The 20,439-nt window shown below is 34.9% G+C and overlaps 1 protein-coding gene across 1 annotated transcript in view; it reads right to left on the bottom strand.

Annotated features, from left to right (window-relative positions):
* PGM5 (phosphoglucomutase 5) overlaps window positions 1-20,439 on the bottom strand; it is a 288,406-nt gene that overhangs the window by 254,985 nt on the left and 12,982 nt on the right. The window contains exons 2-5 of the mRNA XM_031943510.1: window positions 15,774-15,936; window positions 8,911-9,057; window positions 5,039-5,164; window positions 2,913-3,103 (exon numbers count right to left, since the gene is read on the bottom strand). Coding sequence (XP_031799370.1) covers window positions 2,913-3,103; window positions 5,039-5,164; window positions 8,911-9,057; window positions 15,774-15,936 — 627 coding nt within the window. The remainder of the gene's footprint in view (window positions 1-2,912; window positions 3,104-5,038; window positions 5,165-8,910; window positions 9,058-15,773; window positions 15,937-20,439) is intronic.

Here is a 20,439-nt window from a genome sequence, read left to right as displayed (position 1 = left end):
GGACAAGTCACCTAATCTCTGCAATCCACTGGAGAAAGAAATGGCAAACCCCTCCAGTATCTTTGCCAAGAAACTTCATGGACAGTATGGTCCATGGGATCTTTGAAGAATTAGACATAACTGAATGACTAAATAACAACAACATGCCAGACATTCTACTAATCCTGGAGTACAAAAAGAGGCAAAAGACAGTTCCCGTCCTCAGGGAATTTATAATCTATTGGAGAACCTATTATGTGTATGCAATATAAATTGAAAATAATTAACAGAGGGAAGGCATTGAATTAAGTGTGGTTAGGGAAGACTTCCTATGTAAAATGTGAGATTTTAATTGAAACTTAAAGGAAGCCAGAGTAATCAGTGGTTGGAGAGGAGAGGTGACAGCATTCCAGGCATGGGAGGCAGCCAGAGAAAATGCCAGAAGAAAGTAGGAGCAACTTGTTCATGAAAGAGCCTTTTGGCCAGTATCATTGGATCAAAGAGCACATGCACAAGAGTAAAGTATAAGAAGGCTAGAAAGGTAGGACAAGATTATATTATAAAGGGCTTTCTTTGAATGACCAACAGAGCATTTTATATTTGCTTCTAGAAAACTGGCAATAGAGACCATTAGAGTTTTTTTTAATAAAAAGTTAGTATGGTCAGACCAGTGTTTTAGGAAAATCACTTTAGTGGTTGAATGGAAAATGGACTGGAGTGGGGATAGATTCAAGACAGACAGACCCACCAGCAGTTGCTATAATATTCCAGGTATGAGACAATGACAGCTTGCATTAGAGCAGTGGCAGAGGAGAGAAGGGGACACATATTAGAGAAGCTGCAAAGATGAAATATGTTCATAACATCAGAACAAAAAAAGCAAGGGAACAGCCAAACAAATTTTGACACATGATTATAACAAAATATTACTGCATTATAAGAAATGGTGACTAGACAGAATTCAGCAAGGCATGCAAACACATAAATGAGCTGATGCTTAATTAAGTAAACAGAAAGAAGAAAACAATATAAAATAATGTAACCAGAAAGAGGGCAGCTAAATGGTACAGGGAAAGGAGTGCTAAGCCTGAAGTCAGGGAGGCTCATCTTTGTGAGTTCAAATCTAGCCTCACACACTTGTTAGCTGTGTGATCCTGGGCAAGTTCCTTAACCCTATTTGCCTCAGTTTTCTCATCTGTAAAATGAACTGAAGAAGGAAATAGAAAACCATTCCAATATTTTTACCAAAAACAAAGAAACAAACAAAGCCTACTCAAAAGGGATCACAAAGAGTTGAACATGACTGAAACAACTTAATGACAACAAAAGGCAAAAACAACAATAAAATCTGAACAATGCATAAATATAATGACCAAGGTTGATCTCAGAGTTGAAAAATGTACCTCCTCTTTATTATAGAAATGGGAGATAATGAATATAGAATATTGCATATACTGACAAACATGATCAATGTGTCCTGCATGCCTATAAAGTGCCATGATTAAATGTTTGAAGTTGCCTCAGACTTTTATTAGCATTCTTTCTCATAGCTGCATAGGCACTCCTTTAAGGTACCAAAACAGATTGAAAACATAATGATCAAATAACAAAAATCTTAGACTGGGAGGGTGGAGGTCAATCTGCCAAGTAATCAATAAGCAATTAAATCTAAATGCTTGTCCCGTTTAGTCAGTAACCAAACAAGAAACCTTTAGCAAGTCACCTAATTTCTCTAAGCTTCATTTTCCTTATTTGAAAAGCATAGAGTTACTGTTTTTTTAATGTTAATTAAGATTTCGAGCTATTCTGAGATTCTCTATTTGTACCAAGGAATGAATGAAAAGCATTTATCAAGCATTGATCAAGCACTTTGGATAAATGCTCCAGATACAAAGAGAAGAAGACAGTCTCTGCCCTTAAGAGGCTTACAGTCTAACTGGGAAAGATAATACATGTAGGAAAGTTCCACTCCAGAGTGGATGGAAAAGTCTGAAAGTCCAAAAGGTTCATTACAAAGTCAAAAGCAAGACCTGGGAATCCTTTGGCTTCATTAATGTGACTATCCCATAGAAATGCTTACCACTATTGACAAGGATGTCATGGTCCCAAGGTCCAAGTGGAGAAGGATTTCTAAAATGCCTTGCCATTGACCCTAACATGGTCCTTTATACAAAGTAGGTAATTTGTACACAGAATGGAACCAGTGAATAGATATTGAAAGAAATCTAAGAAATATCTATACTAAGCAAAATTTAACAAAAAGTAGATTGAAAAAACAATCAATTCAATCATAGGTGTCCACTTATGCATTTTCTATGTGTTCTGAAACTCATCACACTCATTAACTCCCTGGTTATAGTTGGCATTATGGAAACAGATTTAAAGCTAGAAGAAAGTCAAGATCATAAAGAGGTCATATATTCTAAAGATATCCAAAACAGAGTCCCATGGGTCACCTGTGATCCACAAGACTCCCAAGTATAACTCAAACTAGATTTAAAAGCCACTGAGAAATATTTAGCAAAATAAATAAAAATATAATAACATATAGATAATACTAAAGTCATTTAAAAACCCTTTGGGAAATTTAAAAGCCATTGGGAAATAATTTAACAAAATAAACAAAAACATAATGACATAAATAATATTACATTTGAAAACTAAGTCAATATGCAACCTATAGGGATCCCTATGTATGAATTACTAGCACCATATCCTTGAGTTTGATATCACCTGCTCTCGTCCAACTCCTTCATTTTATAGATAAAGAAACTGAATTCCAGAAAAGTAAAAAGTGACCACACAGGTTGTAAGAGCAGACTTTGAATCCAGGATGTCTAATTCTTAATACATCACTATTTCCACTATACCACAAACAATTAAGTATTTTAGAAAATGATTAGGAGGGAAGAGAACCAGTCCTTTATACTAACCCCATCAGCATCAAATGCAGCTCCAAAACCATATTCTCCTCCTTTCATTGCCTCCAGAAGTGTGGTTGCATATGTTAGGTTTGGGTCAGGAGGCTGTCCTCCAAAATCCTCCAGAGGAACACAGTTTATTGCAGAATTTGCTGGGGCTCCTAGCTCATCACACAGGATCTTCCTTACATAGGGTCCCATAACTGTGGGAGAAAAGACAATGTGTCATCCAAACTCCAAATTTTTGCAGAAGAGTGGAGATCTCTTTGTTCCAGCTCAGAAATACATAGCAACCCACTTAATACCCCCGAAGAAGAAAAAAATCCATTGGTCATAATTCAAAATATAACATGAAACAAGACATGAAAGTTCCATGACCCTTTTCCCAAAAAATATCTTTGTAGGCCCACATGAAGAACTATCAGAGACTGTCCTCTAGTACCCCAGCCTTTAAGAGCCCAGAAGTATGAAGCGTCTCCTGATTCCACCACCCCACAAATGCTAATGCCTTCCCTTAGTACTACCTTGTATTCAAGTACCATATATTTATTTGTGTTTATTCTGCATATCTTTATATTTATTTATTAACTTCCCTGATTAGATTTTTAGTTTCTTTAGAATAAGGATTATTTCATGCTTTTGTATTTTTATCCAATGAGCTGAAAATTCCTGGCACATAATAGGTACACAATAAATGTTCAAAGATAAAGCAAAAGAGTAAAATGAGTAGAGTTCTGAGATTTATATGTTTGAAAAAATTATCAGGAATAAGTGGGTTACTTGATGCTTGATCAGTTTGTTTACAACATCTCTGCAAATGTATTATACTTTGCAATATATCTGAATTTTGCATCAATATGTTTTTTGCTTTCTAAACTGTAACTCAACATCAATAAAAATAATTTTAAAAGAAAAAAATGTTTTCAGTTCTTGTACAGTGTTATGCAGTATTATGCTAGGTTCACTATAAAATCAAGATAATTTATCATCATATGAAAAATGTTCCATATAAGCATGGATTAAAAAAACGCAAATTAAAACAGCCTTGAAATATCGTTTTACCCTTATCAAAATGAAGGTTACTGTTCAAAATAAATATTGAAGAAAGCATGTTTTGGCTTAACCTTTTTTCTCTGTAAAGCACAAATCCCACATGATGCTAATTTCCTTTTTTATGTATAAACATATTTATACAATTCTCTTGCTGCACAAGAAAAATCGGATCAAAAAAAGAAAGTAAATGAGTAAGAAAACAAAATGCAAGAGAATAACAACATAAAGAGTGAGAATGTTATGTTGTGATCTACATTCAGTTCCCACAGGCCTCTCTTTAGTTATAGATGGCTCTCTTCATCACAAGATCATTGGAAGTACCATCAATCATCTTGTTAGAAAAAGTCACATTCATCAGAATTGATCGTCATATAATATTGATGTTTCTGTGTACAATGATCTCCTGGTTCTGCCCGTTTCACTTAGTATCATTTCATGTAACTCTCTCTAGGCCTCTCTAAAATCATCCTCCTGATCATTTCTTATAGAACAATAATATTTCATGATATTCATACACAATAACTTATTCAGTCATTCTCCAAATGATGGGCATCCCCTCAATTTCCAATTTCTTGCCACTATGTAAAGGGCTGCCACAAACATTTGTGATGGTAATTTCCAAAGTGAGCTTCATAAACTTTAGCTCAGACATACAATCCTTCAAATTGCCACTGAAAGGGGATAGAGCAGATGAGATTCATGATCTAGGGTTGGACTCCAAATACAAGAGGTTCTCAAAGACTCAGAGCAAAGCTGAACATTACCCTGACATATAACCTATTAAACTTTAACACACTCCTAAGACTTTTGGAACACTTTATTGATGCTCAAAAATAAAAGAACCAAAGATTGCTGTTTCATCATATCCACATATAATAACTTCACTTTTTTACACTATTTTCACCATCATTAAAAGAAATGAAACTAAAATGCTAAGGTTTTCTAGCGCATTTTTCATATTGGAGAATGACATGATCAGAATGACAATGAGTCTATTATTCTTCATTATTAGAAGAAAACAAAAAGAACTGGTTAAGGGCCTGAGGGGCCTATCTTAACTTGTCTTTCCAAACCACTGAGCTCACCTCCATGCATAGCATCCACCCGGATCTTAAGTTGATTAGGTCCAGTGAGCAAACTCTTAATGGTGCTAAAGTCAAAGATGGTCTGAAGGAGATTGAGATAGATGTCCACTGGATCCACTATCTCCACTAAAGGTAGGAAACAAAAGGAAATCAATGTAGTGAGTCACCTCCTCATCAGATTGTGAATCTACTGAAAGTAGGTACTACTTTCAGCTTTTCTTGGTATCCCCAGTACTTAGTATGGTGCCTAGCACATACTAGATATTTAACAAATATTTGTCAACTAGACTGGACTTGATTTGACTAAAAAGCTAGGAGATATTTTTCCACATTATAGATGATGCTAAATCTACAGGTACTTTAGTTGATCAAATTAACTTCTGGTGCCTTAGTTCCTTTAACTATAAAATAGGGCCAATAACAACAACTATCTCCCAGAGTTATTTCAAAGATCAAATGAGATAATATATTTAAAGTGTCCTGCATAGAACCAGGTATATAGTAGATACTATGTACATACTATTTATTATTATTTCCAGATGCACTTTACAAATTAGAACACAATCATTATTTTATAGCATGGTCATTCAGTCAGGCACTAAGTAATTATAATAACCATCTCAGTATCAGAACAATAGATAGGGGCAGCTTGATGACCTGAATTCAAATTTGACCTCAGACATCTAATATTTGGTAGCATGTGACTCTGGGCAAGTCACTTCACCTCAATTTCCTCAAAAAAAGTAGATAGTAAAATGTATAAGGGCAGAAAAATGTTACAAACACTGTCATTTTATTAATTGGTTTTTACTAAACTGGTTTTCCTTGTTATAATGTAACTTAAAGGGGGGAAGGTTGTGGAGGAATATTTCCAGAAATGACTGTGTTTTTAAAAATTGAGAGCATCAATATAAATGATCATAAATAAATAAAACGGCCTTTAAAATTACCAGTAGGAACTCAATTATTCTTAACATAAAATTATTTTCACCAAGGTGAGAGGGGGATTATCCACAGTTTAAGTGTTTCTGTCTCTTATTCTGTGATCTTGAATCAGTTGTTTCTCTATTTTAATTTCTTTTTTAGACTAGATAATCTTGAAGGTCTCTTTGATACCAGATATTTTTTAGTTTAAATGAATGTATCTACACACTATACAAATATTTTTTCATCTACTAAAATATTCATTCAGTCTGATGTTCACTTCTACAAGCAAATATTTAAAGTATATTTTCTGGTGTAGTAAAACCTATAAGTAGAGGAGAAGGGGTGGTCCTCACTTTTCTCTGTGGAAATGCTGGCCAACTTGCCAGCCTGGATCCTGTAGGAAATGGGCACAGATCTTGAGCAGCACTCAAATCTTGCCACTATTTATAGTAATATATATGTTAATAATTTACTATGTATAAAACTGTTTAACCATTTTTATTACTTAGGTATCTTTTCTTTTTAATGTGTCATTGATGAAGGTTTTGAGTGCTGTATCCCAACCTCATTTTCTCTTTAAGCATTATGGGTTTTAGTGCATGCTTTTGCCTAGCAAAAAAAAAAAAAAAAAAAAAAAAAAAAAAAAAAAAAAAAGAAAGAAAGAAAGAAAAAAAAGTGTTTTTTGGGAACATATATGTTGAATTACAACAGAACTGACTATAAATTCTGAAAAGACACAACCTTATAGAAAGCAGTTTGGTAGTAATTGACTGAGCATTAAACCTTCAAAGCTCCATATTCTCATTCCACTTAAAAAGGCCCCACTGCATCAAGGGCCATCACCAGTTGTCCTGATCTTTGATTTACTCCTGACTCTGGAGGAAAACAGGAGGCTGATGATTTTGCTCAGCTTTGCCTCACTTAAATCCAATTCAAGACATCATCTTCCTGAAGTCACTGGTTCTCTTCAAGAATGAAGATCCAAACTATTTACAAATATTGTTCATTTGGACCTTATAATAACTTTGTTAAATATTATTATTATCCTTATTTTACAGCCAAGGAAACTGAGGTGGACACAAGTAAAATATCTTTCCTAAGGTCAAATAACTTAATGTCTAAGGCTACATTTGGATTCATGGGCTCAGCCTTCTACCTATGCTATCATAAATGATATCCTTAGGCAAGGTTGGATCAATGCCTGGCATAGAGTAAGTTTCCTTCTTTCCTGAGAAAGTACAAGCTTCTTCAAGAGGCCTTTCCTGATTGCATCCTCACACAAAAAAATACTTTATGTTTACTTTTTATTTGGAAATTCCTGTATGTGTGTTTTTCATGCCCCCCTTGATAAATCATAACATATATAAATACAAGGATATCTTTACATTCAACTATGTATCCCCAATGCCTAACAAAGTATGTGGCACATAGTAGACATTTAATAAATGCTCAATGACTAACTCATAATTTAGAAGGACATAAAGCAGTTAAGAAAATTGTTTCCACTAAGGGACTGTCTAATTGAGGAAATGGCTCTACACAATGTAGTGTAAAAGAGTAATGAAATATTTGTGGGCCATAAATGATGAATATGAATATGAAGAATTCTGGGAAACTTAGCTGGACTTGTATGAACTATGCAGAGAGAAGGGAGAGAACAATTTAAAAAATGACCACAGAAATGTCAAGGAATACAACTCTTATCAATGGAGTGACTGATTGCGACTTCAGTGAACTGTCACTGAAGCATAAAACTGCACTAAAACTTTTGAGACACTTTATATAGAAAAGATCCATGATTCTTCTTTCACAAGTGAAAAAACCCCTCACAAGCCATCTTCAAAGAAATTGTCTGAGGCACATAGAGATTAAATGATTCAACCAGAGTTACTGGATAATAAGTAGAAGCAGAATTATTATCAGCAATTTCATTCTAAATTTTATAAAATTATTTTTCAAAATGAAGGACTATTCATGCTTAATATTTCTCTAGGTGAAGGCAACTCCTAGTAAGAAAATTCTCTCTACCAATGCACACTGGCAAATGTTTGGCAACTTATCAATTCAGTCCCATGATAAAATATTGCATTTGGCACCTTTGTTCCTACACTAAATCTTTCCTGAATTATCTGAAGGTTGTATAACATATTCCCATTTACTGTTGAGGGAGAGACTGACACAGAGGAGGGGGGGGTAGAAGGGGAAAAGAGAAAGAGAGAGATAAAGAGGAACAGAAAGGAGAGAGAACAAGGGAAGTAAAAAAAAAAAAGGGGAGGGAGAGGGCAGGAGGGAGAATGTTTGAGCAGATCATTTAATGAGATTTTCTAAAGTTTCATAAAAGCAAAGTCAATATGGCTTTTCAAAGTGTTGTCCAAAAAAGAATAATTATGATAATAGTTATCATTTACATAGTTTTTTAAGATTTGCAAAGCACTTTACATATGGTACTTCACTTGATTTGAAATCTCACATGGGATATGAAAATAGATTTTGAAAGAATCTACTAAACTTCCTTATCAAGCTTCCAGGCAGCACCATGGTTAAATCCAGAAAGAGTTCAATGTACTTACTTATTTAATAGCTTACTTACTTACTAGCTGTGTGACCCTACACAAGTCACTAATCCTCTGTCTGCCTCAGTTCCCTCAACTGCTAAAGGAGCATAACAGCATTTATTTCCAGGGTTATGTAAGGATCAAATGAGATTATATTTTTAAAATTCTTAGTAGGGTACTTGGCCCAAAGTAGGCTTTTAATAAATGCTTGTTTACTTCTTTCCTTTCTCTTAACAACACACAGATGTCATATATCAATAGCTGTTATTCAGAGGTTTAGTTCAAATCTCTAATTTAGTTTCCAACACAGTAAAGATTCTGAGACAGTCCCAATTCCCACAATCCATAGAGTTGCTGTGCCATATCATTTGAATTTAAGGTTACTATTACCTCTGAAAGGTTTGAATTTGTTCTCCAAATCAAATTCTTGTCTTCCTAGTCGAGATAAATCAATTCGGAGATCTGGACAGATGGCATACTCCTCAATTGTTCTGCTGATCTGGTAGATCTTATCTGAAACTACATCTGGTGCAGGACCTAAAATTAAAAAAAAATATGTGCATGAGCACACACACACACACACACACACACACACTTCAATTTTAGAAGCAATAGCTTACCATCCCTAACCAGCAAAGAAAATGATCCATTTGTCCAATACTTATACTCAAAAGAATTCATACTCAGGAGAAAATTGCTCAAATAACTTAGTTTTCTGATGTTCAAATTCCCTTTAGCAAAACCATGGTATTTCAGATTAATAATTCACATGTTTGAGTAATTTTTTTATTGGAGTTTGTTTTTTTATATCCATTTCTGTGGAAAATAGTTTTACACCTATCAAGAAGAACTGATTATATAATCTATTCCCATTCAGGCTAAGAGATAGAAGCAGAGTATGAAGATCACCAAGCTTAAGAATCTGAGAATATAATTTATATTTTAATATATTTAACATCTACTGGTCATCTTGCCATCTGGGGGAGGGGGTGGGGAGTAAGAGGGGAAAAATTGGAACAAGAGGTTTGGCAATTGTCAATGCTGTAAAGTTATCCATACATATAACCTGTAAATAAAAGGCTATTAAAAAAAAAAAAAAAGAATCTGAGAATAAAACTAATTTTGCAGGTACCCTTGAAAAGGGTTATATTGAGTTTTACAGTTTAGTCCAGTTTGTTTAGCTGGCTTATTTAATCAACCCTCATATTTCAGTCAATTTGGATGTAACTACAAATGTTTGATATTCTCCTTCAAAAAGAATGAAATAATCTATTTCAGATTGTTTGCCATTTAGGGAAGGAGGGAGGGAAAGAAGAGAAGGAGAAAAATTTGGAGCTCAAAATCTTTCCAAAAATGAATGTTGAAAATTGTCTTTACATTTAATTGGAAAAAATAAAATACTATTTTAAAAAAGAACATGAGATTTTACTTCTGATATACTCTGAACTTGGTGTCAGGTTGTTGTGATGATGCTTGTGAAATGGATTTCAGTGAAGAAGAGTTGTACAAAAGTCATCAGCCTCAGTCTCTCTTCCTGAGTCATTGAAGTCCAGGAGCAAAACAGAAGTCAAGAAAACTGTCAAATGTCTTGGTATGCACTGGATGACCTTGGCATCTTTGATACCTGACCAAGCTAAGCTCTAAGTGCTCCATCTCATCTGCTTCAACTATCTTCATGGCCATTGAAACAAATTGTTTTCATCTGCCTATCCCACAAGAAAAAATCTTCACATGCTTGGATTAGGCAACATTCCCCTAACTCACCCATAGATTTGAGGCCTGTGGTTGCCCTAAAACTGGATTTAACCCATCTGCCAAGATGGTTTTACCAGGGTGGCTGCTGTACATGCTACAGTTTCTTGGAGCCACAGGTGAGATTTGGGTAGCAAGTAGATACCAAAGGCAGATGAGCTGTTCTAAAAAGGGTTCAACAAGTCCTCATATCAGATACTAGTCCTTCCTGAACACTTCGTACACCCTGGAGTCAGACAGACATGGATTCAAATCCTGTCTCTGCTGCTTACTGACTTCTTCATCATGAGTAAATCTTTTAATCTCATTTGTAAGATGGGAGAATAATGCCTGTAATATGCAAATTTTAAGGTGCTAGATAAATGTGAATTGTTGTTTTAAAACATGCTTATTTTTATTTTTATTGAAGGAACAGAAACTAGTTCTTTTCTAAGTGTAAGACTTACTTTTTAACCTCAAGAAAATACTGAACAAGACCATATATTTTCACTTTAAAAAATTCCTAGTCAGCACCTAGCACAATACTGAACAAAGAAGCTGATCTCAGTTCATTAAGTGAAGAATGTTACAAGATCAAGATCTGTTTTATTAAAAGGAAAACCAAGGCCTAGAGAGAAGCTCAATGACTTGCACAAGGTGACACAGATAATAACTGGAAAACTCAGACCCTGTGAATGAATCAAGTATCCTTCATATTAGTACTGTTTTGCTGACCAAGACACCACTTGAGCTGGTTCCAACAGAAGAAGACTGAGGAAGCCAGAGAACAATTCCTAATTTCTCAACTTTAAAATGTGTTGGGGTTTCTTTGTTTATGTGTTTGTTTTTATGGTTGCTGGATGAGAGAATATTAATCTCCCACTGGCTCCTATCCAATCCATGTTTTCAAAAAATATTTCTGGCTGAATATTGATGCCAAAGTCATGGCCAATTTCTCATACCTAGAATAGAATTAGCAGAATGATGCAAGCTGTACATATTTGCAACAATGTTATGAGTAATGTTTATGAATTAGACAGCCTTTTAAGGCTCCAGGCTTCTTATTTTTATGAATCTTTTATTGTTCTTTGGAGACCTTTCTGACATTATGGACTTAGTAGTATAAGTGTTACTTCCATTGACTCAGATAACAATCCTTTTGTAACTTAAGAGATTTTAGTAACAAACAAAATTCATAATTATATAATTAACCTGGCAATTTCTTCTCTGAATCTTGCTAATCTAGTTCTCATACAGCAACATTTTGTACACCACCCAGCCCTTATTCAAAATCTTTCCAGCTTGGTAGATTTTGCCAATCTTTGGCTTCTTTTAGCAAAATCTTTAATTACTTAGGGTTATTTCCTTCCACTTTACAATGAAGCATTAGATTAGAGTTGTGGCTGAGGAATGTTCTAGTTAATAATTGCTAACTTTGACCTTCTACTACCCTCATCACCTTCTCCCATATCCAAACTTTCCTAGAGAAAACCTCCTAGTTACTGCAAATTCATCTGAGACCTCAGTACTCTTAATTCGATCTTTTAAAACATTAAGTATGTAGAATGTGAAAAGTATTGTGATAGGTCCTGAAGGTTCAAAGGTTTTTTAAAAGTCTGGACCACCCTCAAGTAGATAGTATCTATTATTACTATTGAGTTATCTTAATCTTGTCTGACTCTTCAGGACCCAACTGGGATTTTCTTGGCAAAGATACTGGAGTGGTTTTCTATTTCATTCTCCAGCTCATTTTACAGATGAGAGGAACTAAGAGAAGCAGGATTAAGTAGTTGCTTAGGATCACATAGTAAGTATCCAAGCCAGATTTGAACTCACAAAGATGAGTTCTTTGACTTCAGGCCTGGCACTCTCTCCATTGCATCACCTAGTTTTCCTAGTAAGAATCGCTCAATTTCAGCAGCTAATTCTGCTTCTTAATTTACTGAGATTAAAGCTCCATGACAAACTCCTACAACTTCTCTCCTATTTATCTCAAAATTTCTCTACATTTTCACCTAATTTCTCTTCTCCTTTCCAAAACTAACCTCTCTCAATCTATGTTTTGACTTCACTTCCCTGCCTCCAAAGAGGTCTTACTCCATAGGTTCTCTTTCACAGATCTTCAACCCTAGGGCTGTTAATCTGAGGCCCATGAAGTGGGTTTTAAAAAATATATTTTTAAACTTTGTTTCAATATAATTTATTTCATATATTTATGCATTTTAAACATTATTTTGAGGAGGGCTTCAGTGGCTTCACTCATACTGCCAAAGGGATACATGACATTAAATTAAACTCTTATATTAATCACTCCTTCAATGGATTCTTACCCTCTATCCACATTCAGATATATTTAAGTCTCTCTATTTGTATTGAGGGGAAATATCTTTCCCCAATCATGCTACCTCAGTCTACTCAATCTATTATCCAATCTTACCTTTCCTTTATTGCCAAACTCCTAGAATGGTCTACACTATTTATCTTCACTTCCTTACTATTCATTCAGTTATTTCTGAATTCTTTATAATCTAGTCTCTGGCCCCACTTGTTTTTTGAAACTGCTTTCAACTTACTCCAAATTTAAAAATTCTTTTTCTTCAATTTTTTCTGACATTATCACCATCCTCCAAATTCCCCCTTGAAACTTATTTTTCCTTAGGTTTTCCTGGCACTATAGTGTCTTAATTCTCCTATCATTGTGTCTATTTCTCTATCTAAATTGATTCCTCTTCTCTTGTCCCTTAATTTTTGGCTTTCCCTAAGATCTATTCTTGGATTAAGTCTCTTTCCTCTCTATTCTCTATTTTCTGTGGTGATTTCATTCACTCCTGTGTCTTGTTATCACCTTTGTAGGGATAAATTTCAAATCTCTATATCTACCTGAATCTCACTCAAATGCTCTAGGTTCAGCACTTCTTTTTTTTTTTTTTTTTTTTTTTTTTTTTTTATTTAATAGCCTTTAATTTACAGGATATATACATGGGTAACTACAGCATTAACAATTGCCAAACCTCTTGTTCCAATTTTTCACCTCTTACCCCCCCCCACCCCCTCCCCTAAATGGCAGGATGACCAGTAGATGTTAAATATATTAAAATATAACTTAGATACACAATAAGTATACATGACCAAAACATTATTTTGCTGTACAAAAAGAATCAGACTCTGAATTATTGTACAATTAGCTTGTGAAGGAAATCAAAGATGCAGGTGTGCATAAATATAGGGACTGGGAATTCAATGTAATGGTTTTTAGTCATCTCCCAGAGTTCTTTTTCTGGGTATAGTTAGTTCAGTTCATTACTGCTCCATTAGAAATGATTTGGTTGATCTTGTTGCTGAGGATGGCCTGATCCATCAGGACTAGTCATCATCTAGTATTGTTGTTGAAGTATATAATGATCTCCTGGTCCTGCTCATTTCACTCAGCATCAGTTCGTGTAAGTCTCTCCAGGCCTTTCGGTTCAGCACTTCTAAGTACATTTTATTTTTTTTAAAACCTGAAGTTTTTTATTTGCCCAAAATAATACATGTACAAAATGATACAAAGGGTTTATAATATTTAGGTTTTTTTCATAATTATAACTTTTTATTGACAGAACCCATGCCTGGGTAATTTTTTACAATATTATCCCTTGCACTCACTTCTGTTCTGACTTTTCCCTCTCTCCCTCTACCCCCTCCCCCGGATGGCAAGCAGTCCTATACATGTTAAATATGTCACAGTATATCCTAGATACAATATATGTGTGCAGAACCCAACAGTTCTCTTGTTGCACAGGAAGAATTGGATTCAGAAGGTAAAAATAACCCAGGAAGAAAAACAAAAATGCAAACAGTTTACATTCATTTCCCAGTGTTCTTTCTTTGGGTGTAGTTGCTTCTGTCCATCACTGATCAATTGAAACTGAGTTAGATCTCTTTGTCGAAGAAATCCACTTCCATCAGAATACATCCTCATACAATATTGCTGTTGAAGTGTATAATGATCTCCTGGTTCTGCTCATTTCACTTAGCATCAGTTCATGTAAGTCTCTCTAAGCCTCTCTGTATTCATCCTGCTGGTCATTTCTTACAGAACAATAATATTCCATAACATTCATATACCACAATTTACCCAATCATTCTCCAATTGATGGGCATCCATTCATTTTCCAGTTTCTAGCCACTACAAAGAGGGCTGCCACAAACATTTGTGCACATATAGGTCCCTTTCCCTTCTTTAGTATCTCTTTGGGGTATAAGCCCAGTAGTAGCACTGCTAGGATCAAAGGATATGCACCGTTTGATAACTTTTTGAGCATAGTTCCAAATTGCTCTCCAGAATAGCTGGATATATTCACAATTTCAACAACAGTGTATTAGTATCCATGTTTTCCCACATCCCCTCCAACATTCCGCATTTCAGTGGTATCTCAGAGTTGTTTCTAAGTGCATTTTAAACAACTCTTCCCAGATGTCCCATGTGTTCCTCAGATTCAACCTTTTCAACACTGAAATAATCCTCTTCCTTTTCCTAAAGGCTTTTCCTACAGTCCTTATTTCTGTTAATAACACCATCATTCTCCTAGTCACCTAGACTCAAAATCTGTCATCTTTGGTCCTTCTCCCAACTTCTAAGTATATTTATGACATATATGTATGCATATATGTATGTCCATGCATATATGTATGTATGTATTGATACATATACATATTAAAAGATGATATATACATATATGTGTATATCTATAGATAGATATGCATATATAAATATAGACACACATATGTGTATATAATTACACATATACATATAAAAGATGATATATATACATATATGTATGTGTATCTATAAATAGACATGAATGCATGTGTATCTATAAGTAGATATGAATATACATGTGTGGATGTATATGTATCTATACATACACATATAAAAGATGATATACACATATATGTGTATGATAGATAGACAGATAGATTTAAAGGAGGGAGAAGTGATCCTGAACAAGTCATTGAATCTCTTTACTTTCTGATTTCTTTATTTGCAAATTTAAGGATTTGAACTAGAAAAAGACTTCTTAACCTGGAGTATATGGATTAAAAAAAAATGTTTTGATAACTGTATTTCAATATAATTAGCTTCCTTTGTAATCCTATATATTTTATTTTATACATGTAATAACATTATTCTGAAGAATTCATGGGTTTCTGTGTATTTTCCATAGACTGCCAAAGGGGTCTATGATGCAAAAAGGTAAAGGACTCCTATACTAGATGATCTCCAAAATCTCTTGCAGCTCTAAAATAAAGTAAACCTATAATTCTATTAAGAATCTCCCCCATTACAATGTGAGCTTTTTGAAGGCAGGAATTATGGTTTAAACTGTATTATTCCTGTAATTTAACATAGTAACTGAAATTATTATAGGCATTTAATAAGTGCTTATTAACCAACTGTTAAGAGGGAAAGAAGCAAGTGAGCATTATGTTAACATATTTCAGATACACAAATTTGTTTCATTTATTTTAAGTCTACCTACCTCCATTAGAAATGTTAAACTTGACTCCAAACTCTCCCCCTGGTCCTCCAGGGCAATGACTAGCAGTAAGAATGATTCCACCAGCTGCATTTATCTTCCTGATAATGCATGAAACAGCAGGCGTGGACAAGATGCCATTTTGGCCAATGATCAGCCGACCAATCTAAACCAACCCCCCCCCAAAAAAAAACCATCAACCAACTTGAATGAGTCTGAAGGCAATTAAACCATGAAGATTCATATTCAATAGTAGTCAGAAATCTTTGCCCATAGGATTATTTAGGGGAAGGCCTAGTGGGGCTAAGTCAAGAACCTAAAAAGTCAAGAGGGAAAAAGCATCAGCTCTGAAATCAGAAGACATGGGAACAAATCCCATTTCTGATGCTTGCTATTTATCATCTGAACTTGGATAAGATACTTAATCCCCCAAGACCTCTTTCTTCATTTGTAAATGAGAGATTTAGTATGTGAAAGTATATTCTAAATAACAAATAACTAAATAATAAATAGTAAAAGAAATATAATATAAGTGACTAATGTTTATTTCATGCTGAGAAAATTGACAAAAATTGGGAATAGTCAACTTCTGAAAGAGAGGCACAGTAATACACTATTAGTAGAACTGTGAATTGGTCTGTCCATTCTGAAAAACATGGAATTATACCAACAAAGGACTGAATTGTCCATATTTTTCCCTCAAGTATTTTCTTTGCTAATTGTTTATCATACTCTGCTCACTGAAGTCAAAGACAGAAAGAGAGATTCCATATGTACCAAAATAGTCATGATTCACAAAAATTGTTTTGTGATAGCAAAGAACTAAAGGGGAAAGTAGATTTCCCTCAATTGGTGAATGACTATCCAAATTGTGATGTAAGTATGTAAAGGAATATACTATACCATAAGAAGCAAAGACTATGAAGCATTCAGAGAAACTTTGGAAGATCTAAAAATGTGTATGCATATTGAATACAACAATGGAGATAAAAAGGAAAAAAACAAGTCCTAAACACTATATAATTTATGCCAAGCTGAACTCAGGAGAAGAACTTACAAAATGCATCTCCCTATAGAAGCAACAGATGGATATGGAATATTACCTATATTGTCAGATATCAGCTGATGAATTGTTTGACTTTACTAAGCTACTTTTTTCAGGGTACTTTTGTTTGTTTATTTTGGGGTTTTTGGTTATAAGGGACAGATCATGGAGTAGGGAAGGAAAAAAACATAATAGAAAATGACAATTTTCAAACAAAAGACAATCTAAAAATGTTCATGAAGCTATTACCCTGAAGAGCCTCTAAGGTCCTTCCAATTAGATCCTTTGATCTAGGACTTCAGCCATCTTCTTGTTTCTCACCCTTTCATTTCACTCCTCTGGACCATAGACCCATTCAGCTTTCAAACTCTATGCCATCCTGAATGTTAAATACCTCACATGGTCCACCATATCTATCCACCCTTATTCATGCTTCACTTAAATTAGCACCCTCTAGAAATTATCTTGTTTTTCCTATCTCTTCCCCAACTTTCCAGTTCTAAAACCATGATCATATAAATTATGTTGAGATATAGTACCTTATGGTAAGTTGTGTCCACATGAATTATCTATTATCTCAACAAGTGAATGTGAGCACAAATTGGGAAGCATCCTGACTGTATTTCACCCTGGCCATCTTCCTGCTATATTCACATTGTGAATGTCATAGATAGATATCATCTTGGCTGTTTCTATGGAGAAGAAGACAGTCAGAAAGTTAGGGGAAGGGATGGGGAAAGGAGGCAGATCCTAGATTTTGGGCACTATTTCCTCTTGTCTCAAAAGGATTTTCAGCTAGAGTAATATCTATGATCTAGAGGTACAAGTCTTAGTTTAGAAGGAAAATCTAATCTGTCTTAATGGAGAAAGTGGCCCTTAGTTTATTCTTGACATTTTAACTCCTCCTCACTAAATGCTAATTACACAAATGATCACTACAAATACCTACTATTGATAATAGCCAATATTATCCAAGGTATAGAGTTAGGAGATAGAGTTGTGAGTTTGTGAGTAAAGAACAGCAAAAAGGTCAGTATGGATAAACCGTAGGAGAGTAATGTATAATAAGGTTGATTTCATGGAACAGTTAAGTGGTGTAGTAGATAGAGCACAATGTGCTTGCATAGTGGATACAACAAAGGAGATAAAAAGGAAGAACTAAGTTCAAATCTGGCCTGAGACACTTATTAGCTGTGTAACCCTGGGCAAGTAACTTAATTCCAAATGTCAGAAAGGAAGGAAGAAAGAAAGCAATCATTACCATGTAATATTGCTATACCCCTTGAATTAGAGCAATAGACCCAAGTCCTGCAGAGGTTATGCTTTAGATCCCCCCAATGGAGAACTACAATCCCAACAAGTGAGTGTGTGAGCACAAATTCACAATCTACTTTATTTAGCAGACCCAAGCATCCTAACCATGTTTCACCTTGCCCATCTTCCTGCTATACCGCTCCATGTGCCATTCTTCCCACTTGTTTCACCTTTTGCTTTGAGAATACAAATCCACGACTCCTAAGAGGGTATGTCAATCACTTACCCTTCATTCACCACATCTCAGTGACTTTGCAGATGAAAACCATTAGAATAAAGCTGTTCTTTATAGTTGTATTTCTAGTGCCTAGTTGTTGTTCATTTGTATCTACCTCTTCATGACCTCATAGACCATAACATTCCAAAGATGTTCAGGGATTTTCTTGGCAAAGATACTAGACTAGTTTGTCATTTTCTTCTCCAGTGGATTAAAGTAAACAGGGTTAAGTGACTTGCCCAAGGTCAAGCAGGGTCTGAGATCAGATCTGAACTCTAGTCATCCTGACTCCAGGCCTAGCACTCTTTCCACTGAGCCACATTGCTGCCTTTCCTCATGCATAAATACTTGTTGGTTAACTGAAAAAAAAAAAAAAAATACAAAGCATATTATAATCATTAAGTAAAAATAAACATTGGAGTCTTTAAAGGACAAATATCTATTCATTTTGGAATACATAATTTCCTCCCAGTCAGATGGAAGAAAAGGGTAAACGCATACATAAAGTAAACTATATTGGAGGAGGCTCTGGACTAGCAATTAGGAAGCCTGAGTTTCCTGGTCTCTGCTATGACATTTACCAAGTATATGATTTTGAGGCAGCCATAATATCACTGGACCTGATTTTCCTCACATGCAAAAAGAGGATCTTGAACTAGATTGTCTCTAAAGTATCCTCCACTTCTGATATCTGATGATTTTGGAGTCAGTACTTGCTATAATGATATGCCCTAAAGAAATACTTCATCCTAGAGAACCAGGATTGGGGAATAGGCTGGGTAATACTACTTCCCACTCCCTCCACCATAGTTGTAGTTTGTAAAATCCTAAAAATACTAACCCCACCCAGCTGCTTTAGTGAGATTCTTTTAGATTTGAGAGATAATTAGAAACTAAAGTGCTTTGTGAGCTCCTGAAAAAGAGAACACAGAACAATGGAAAGATGATTGATTCTGGAATTAGAAGGTGAGGATTCAAGTTTTACTTTTGATGCTTATTAGTTGTGTGAAATTAGATAACTTAATCTCCTGGTGCCTCAGTTTCTCCATCTGTAAAATGAAGGAAGAGGTGACCTAGAAGGCCTTTCTAGGCCTATAATGTTATGCTCTTATGATCCAAATGTCTGACCATCAGAAAGAAGCTGTCTAAGCATTCATCTGGCCTTTAAATAACTTAGCTTTTTTTTTTTTTAAGTTTTATAAATTACATGATAGCATGAGAAGTTAGTATCAGTATACAAGATGACATTAAGTAGTTATTTTTTCAGGTTTTCTGGATAGGTTAGAGACTAGTAGTAAGAAATACCTTAAAATGAACCAGACCTTTTGGGTTCTATTACAAGCATTCCAGATCTACTCTATGAATAGACTAAAATATATTGTGCCCTCTCTTTTATTTTTTAAAGATTATTTTCTCACTGAATAGAGAAGTGAGGATTACAAATTTTGAATGTTTCACATTTATTCCTTTCTGATTTATATGTCCTAGAGAAGACATTTCTGTTTCCCTTAAAAATTAGTTTTTCTCCTTCTAGAATTGTTTTTGATATTTACTTAATCTCTTTTATGTGTTGCACCTTCTAAGAAAATGTAAACTTCTTGAAGATAGGACACTGATTTTTTTTTGCACTCCTTCCCTCTTATGCCTAGTTCAATGTCAAACATATTTTAGGTGTTTACTAAATGCTTGTTGAACTGATGAAGAAGTCTCCACAAGCACTTAGAATGTTAAAAGAGATCCTCTTGCCCCCTCCACCATGAGATTAAGGCAGTCTGTACTTTATACATTCCAGAAAGATGGGCTATAATGAATTTCTTAAACGTTTTTTCTGGAAAAAATCTCTCTCTCTCTCTCTCTCTCTCTCTCTCTCTCTCTCTCTCTCTCTCTCCCTCCTTCCCTCCCTCTCTCTCTCTCCCTCCTTCCCTCTCTCTTTCTTTCTCCCCCTCTATCTCTCTCTGTCTCTCTCTCTCCACTATCGATTTTTTAAAGTTCCCTATCTCATTGTCTCTGCCTCTCTCTGTTTTTATCTGTCTATGTGTCGTTCTCTCTCTCTGTCTCTCTGTCTCTGTCTCTCTCTCTCTCTGTCACCCTCT

Source organism: Sarcophilus harrisii, chromosome 1 (assembly GCF_902635505.1).
Source record: "Sarcophilus harrisii chromosome 1, mSarHar1.11, whole genome shotgun sequence".
Lineage (NCBI taxonomy): Eukaryota > Metazoa > Chordata > Mammalia > Dasyuromorphia > Dasyuridae > Sarcophilus > Sarcophilus harrisii.
This window is presented reverse-complemented; position numbering and strand designations above follow the sequence as displayed.